Below are 5,720 nucleotides of genomic sequence, written 5' to 3' on the forward strand. Positions count from 1 at the left end.
GGAGATATCTCGATTATAGAAGGCCAAACCACATCACTGGCCGACTTCCTCTACTTCGCAATTGAGGTGTCGTGTGTGCTTTTCGCGTGGGAAACGAAAGACCGTCCGGACAAAGTGCGTGAAGTGCGAAATCGGACTCTGCATTTCCGGATTTTTTTTAGAATTCCACACGAAGGCAACATTCCAGCAGATGACGCAGGTGGGAAGACAGACACTCCATGCAGATGGTGGCCAAAAATTATATAAGTAGGCCATTATTTTCTACCTTAAAAATGTATTTCAAATAACGTCCGCACGCGCGGACTGTGCGACCCCATATGGCGTCATTCGTACCGCTGCCTTTATTTTTGCGACGACATACGTTGTCTTTAGTCGTTTAAAGGTTAAGAACATGCACACTACACGAGCTTACACATTGAATAAACGCACCCTGACTCTCAGATAGTGACCAAAATATATTTTACACACATACATACAAAAGAAATCTTGTTTTAAAAGAGTACAGTCATATTAATATGAATGATTAATAAAATCACACAGTTATAAAATTTCACTGAAGTGTTGCATACAAAAGAGCAATGAACTCAATATAACATGATGATCAAACTGTAAAAATATCTAGTGTTTGTCCTCTCACCTGTCCTGCATCAGTGACATAAATCAGCCATTCAGCGTTTTCTTCTTCAATTCGTTGTTTAATTGCTGCCAAATCTGAAGTGTCATATGTGAAGCCACCATCCGACTTCACAATTGTGAAAGGAATGTTATCTTGCGATCGTGTTCCCCACATCAACTTCCTTCCCTCCTCTTCTTCTAGGAACCCTATTATCAGTATTAATAATTAAAACTATTAGTAAATTAAACAAAGCATAGAAGTACAGCAAAAGTTAATGTTTATGTGTTCACATGACTCAGCAACAAATGCAAAGACTGCAACACGGTGACAGGTTTCAGTTGCATTTAACAATTCTGCGTAGAGAAAGGTTATTCCAGAGGGATGAACATGTAACATATATATTTCCTGTAAGATCTGAAGTCCTAACAGTGGTTACAAAGAGGTGTCTGCTTGCTGCCTGCTTCATGCTGGCTTCTTGCTTGGCATATTCTTCAACTCTGAAACTGGAGGCAATATATTCCTCCAAAATATCAGTTTACTTTCAACAGCATTACATCCCCGGAGATAGGATTCTTTATGCAACTTCTACATGGAGGAAACCAGACACAAAGATTATTGTCTTGTGGGACATGACATTGTGTAGTTCAGTAGACAGGAACCTGCAGTTGCCATCTTCGGGGCACAGAAGTTCTACCTGTCTATCAAACCCCATGGCAACACACCCCCAAAGACTGTATGTAATATTGATACTAACAGCCATGAGAACCATAAATCTTAGAAAACAAAATATGTGTGGGTAGAGTGGGAAATCTATGGAAAATGGCTCTTTAGAATCTTGAACTGACATACATACATACATACATATATGTATGAAAAACAAGAAGAATCATCAATGGAACAAAATCAAGGATGAGCATTCAGAGTTGGACTGCCCTGTGGTACTCGATACAGGTTACAAGAGTCATCCATTAAATGACAATGCAATCTAAGACTTAGGACTTACATAATGATAATTACAATTACAAAATAGGCAATGCTTATACAAACCCTTTGACTCAAGTTCCTTGACTAATCTCTCCATTCTCTTCTGATAAAAGGATTCTCCTCGCTCAATAAGGGTGATATCTAGGCGATCATAAACTTTATGGAACTCTGAAACAAAAAATACCTAAATTCTTTCCAAGGAAATCATTCTTTTATAAACATATTTTTATCCTTTAGTGGTCAGGATAATTAAAAACTGACAAACATTTAGGCTAACTATTTGACTCTCAACTGAATATGTATCACAAAAATATAGTTCAAATATAAACAGTTCTTATGACTCTTCTCCATCCAGTTAAAAATGCACAGTGAAGAGTTAAAAACATTCCTCTTTTTTAGTTTCTTTGGGTGTGGAGGGGAGGGGGTGAGACTGAGTCCACTTGGTATGTCAGCCACTGTTTGGCCTATTGTACATGCCCTGGATGATATGAGTATACAGTAACTGGTAGAATGAGAATTGGTGTGGGAAACCGAAGTATTTGGAGGAAACCTACTCCCATTACCAATTTGTCCACCACAAACCCACATGACCTGACCTGGGACTGAACCTGGGCCGCCACAGTGGGATGCCAGCGGCTAACTGCTGACATATGGTGCGACCTAAAAAAGAATGATCTTTGCTCACTTGTGTCTTGGAGTAAAAAAAAAGAGCTCACCTCTCCGTGACACGTCACAAATGAGTTGCCAAGCCCTGTTATAGTCAGGATCCATATTCTGCAGCTTCACAACACAATTGTAAGCTCGCTGCTTGAAGTCAGGATCTTCATCAAATCGCCTTTTAGATTCTTTATAAAATGCCTGAAGATCACCAATTGGTGGAGACTGGGTCAGATAGTTTGGGAACATGTCTTGCAGGTGGGCAATCAGCATACCAAACTGCGTCCCCCAGTCACCTACGTGGTTGATGCGTAACAAATCATGACCCAGGAACTCCAATAATCGACAGATGCTCTCGCCAATAATTGTTGATCTGTAATATTAAATTACAATGTCTAAGATGTAACTCAAATAATAAGGAGCTTCCTCACTTGTATTCCTTGACAAATAAAATAATTAAGTCAAGGAGAATGAGAAGGGCAGAGCACGTAGCACATATGGATGCAACTAGGAATGAATACAGCATTTTGGTAGGAGCACAAGAACATAAACTACCAGGAAGACCTAGATAATAGTAAGGTAGAGAGGTAAAGTTGTCCCTTTGCTTAACTAATTAAGCACGACACCATGAAAACGTACGGGAGAGTGGATGTATTTATCCACATTTTCCTGACCTTGGCACTAGTTGGAGGTGAGTGGTCAGCTTCATGCTCTGGATGCTTTATCTCTGGGGAAAGAGGTCCTGGTACCCATTGATAGAAGGTTCAGTGGGCCCCAGAACTGGTCTGGCCAATACACAGAAGAGAAAATTTTTGCCCCTACCAAGGCTTGAACTCCAACCCCTCAGCTGTCCAGTCGAAAGCCAGTGGCTATAGCAACTATGCTATCCCAGTTCTCCCTAGATACTGGTACGAGGATAATATTAAAATGGATTTAAGAATGAAAGGATGGGATGATATAGACTGCATTCATCTAGCTCAGGACAGGGACCAGTGGCAGGCTCTTGTTAACATTATAAGGAACCTTCTGGTTTCATAGAACATTGGGAAATTCTTAACTAGCTAAGTATAAGTTGGCTTCTCAAGGAGAACTTTGCTCCATGTAGTTAAGTTAAAAATCAATCACTAATCACTGAGAAGTTCAAGCCGAATACATACAGCAGCACTTGAAAATGTCTTGGTGTAATGCACAGTGACATCTATAGCTATAGGTGTGTACCATGTAACATCAGTAACGTGTGAGAGAATGTAAAGGCGTCTGACAGTAAAGCTGCTTCATTAGTTATAAAACAGTGATACATTACAGGGTGACAATAAATCAGGATCTATAGTGGGTCCACTTTTAATTTCACACATCCTATGCGAAGCATAGCACAGTCGGTATAGAGACTGGCTACCGGCTGGACAACTGAGGGGCCGAGTTCTGGTAGGGTCAAGAATTTTCACCTCTCCATGTAATCCAGACCAGCTCTGGGGTCCACCAACCTCATATCCCATCACTACCAGGGGCTTTTTCCTGGGAGGTAAAGTGGCCGGGGTGTGAAGTCAACCACTCCCCTCCAACTAGTGCTGGGGTCAAGAAAACATGGGTCTATACATCCAACCACCCCCTACACCTTCATGGTGTAGTCCTTGGTTAAGTACAGGGACAACTCCACCTTTTTATGCTATCCTAGGTGAAGCATGCAAGACAGTTTTTCTGTAGTCTGCAAGATATAAGAATGAATGGTTATCAGCACTAATGAGCAGATGAGGAGTTCATTAAGACCTGTATATACACCTACCTTAGATGACCAACATGCATTTCCTTGGCAATGTTTGGAGAGGAGAAATCCACAACTACCCTTAGCTTCTTTTCCAGTGAAGGTGGCTGCACCCCTGTTTGTAAAAGTAATGCCAGCACTTTACTTCCATGAGTCTTGTTTAATGTCACATTGATGAAGCCTGCACCAGCTACATCCACTTTTCCAATCCATGGGTTTTGTCCCATATGTTCCACAATCTTCTTGGCAACTTCGTGTGGAGACATCTTGATACCTATGGAAGTAATTCTGATGTTAGCTGTTTAAAGTCCAGTGGGTCTATTGGGTCCACCTGCTTTAACACACTAAAACTCTGTATTGTGCCTACAGAGTGTATTTGTGTTTCGTACTGTTCTGACAGTGAACGGCAGTTTTCTCCCTAAATAGCATTAACCAGTTGGTCTTTGTATCAGAGCTGTAAAGTATACCTTGTGAGGGGGGAGAAGCTACCCCTGTAACAGGCCTGTCAGACGTCAAGGCTCCCATGTTTTCAAGAAAATCAGTGCGTGGAAGGTGGTAGGGTTGTCAGCCTTATGCACCAACAACCCTTTACCCCCCTAGGAAGATTACTGGTACTCATGTCTGTTAGAGGCTGAGTAGACCCTGGGGCCATACTGCAGCTGGAAGGATTAGGTAAACAGAAAAAATCCAATGACCTCATTGGGAATCAAAGCAGTGACCTTCCAGCTTGTAGCATAGTGCCTCAACCAACTATGCTACCACATGCCCCTTTCTCTGTGAGGTATGAAATGAAACTTAACACATTGCGGACCGGTAGTTTAAATATTTAAATCACCCTGGGGACCGGGGTTTTTAAGCCTAGCACCCTAACTTGTGCACTGTTCACTTTAAAAATTAATATAAAATCTCCTAATTAATTTAATGAACTAAAATTTTTGGAGAACACTTATCAGAGCTCCTAAAAGTGCTTACGCGTGTGATATCTCTGGAAACATTCCCCTTTGTGAAGAGGCATCACGCAGAAGTTGCAGGTGTACGCAGTCCTACTCTTCTTCTTGTGGACTGCGCACACATGGCACTGCCTAGATGGGTACTTCTTCTTGCAATGTTCACTCTTCACAATTCTCACGAGGGTATGTTTCCGCATATCACCCGAGAGTCGTCCAGGGGTGTCCACATGAGGCCAGTGGGTGCGAACAGATGGCCCCGGCTGCACTACGTCTGTGTCTGACGCACGTACTGCTGCCACCGTGAGGTCAGTAGCCCAAGCTTTTGCCAAGTTCAACAGAAATGCTTTGTATTTCAAAGTAGAATTTCTGTTCACCTTTTTGAAAACCGAAAATGAATTGAAAAGGGCACAGTTTATAAGCCACAGTGCAACTTTCTTCGTCCATTTTACTGTTTTCCTAGGAAGGGAATAATAGGCAAAGTACTGGTCGGCCCTATCAACTCCCTTCATGAACATATTATACTCGGAAATACAAAGAGGCTTCTTCATTTGCCCATGGCGTCTCTGAACATCAACCATACTTGAATTGTGAATAGTGGAAACCATATTCACAACGTGAGTATTCCTCCAGGACTGAAGAAGAATGTCCCCCTTCCTCCTGAATGTGGTGTCACCACATTTCAGGCATTTACATTCCTCTTTCAGATCTGTAGGAAGGCCTCTGTTCACCCTAATTGTACCACAAATACGTA

The 5,720-nt window shown here is 41.8% G+C and overlaps 1 protein-coding gene across 5 annotated transcripts in view; it reads right to left on the minus strand.

Moving 5' to 3' along the window:
- Window positions 1–5,720, minus strand: part of LOC111864970 (arginine--tRNA ligase, cytoplasmic) — a 146,313-nt gene that overhangs the window by 128,911 nt on the left and 11,682 nt on the right. For all 5 annotated transcript variants that reach the window (XM_023852627.2, XM_023852625.2, XM_033751644.1 and 2 more), the window contains exons 4-7: window positions 4,041–4,293; window positions 2,317–2,630; window positions 1,664–1,768; window positions 638–822 (exon numbers count right to left, since the gene is read on the minus strand). In XM_023852627.2, the coding sequence (XP_023708395.1) occupies window positions 638–822; window positions 1,664–1,768; window positions 2,317–2,630; window positions 4,041–4,293 (857 nt within the window). The remainder of the gene's footprint in view (window positions 1–637; window positions 823–1,663; window positions 1,769–2,316; window positions 2,631–4,040; window positions 4,294–5,720) is intronic.

The sequence above is a fragment of the Cryptotermes secundus genome, unplaced genomic scaffold, assembly GCF_002891405.2.
Source record: "Cryptotermes secundus unplaced genomic scaffold, Csec_1.0 scaffold209, whole genome shotgun sequence".
In the NCBI taxonomy this organism is placed as follows: Eukaryota; Metazoa; Arthropoda; class Insecta; order Blattodea; family Kalotermitidae; genus Cryptotermes; species Cryptotermes secundus.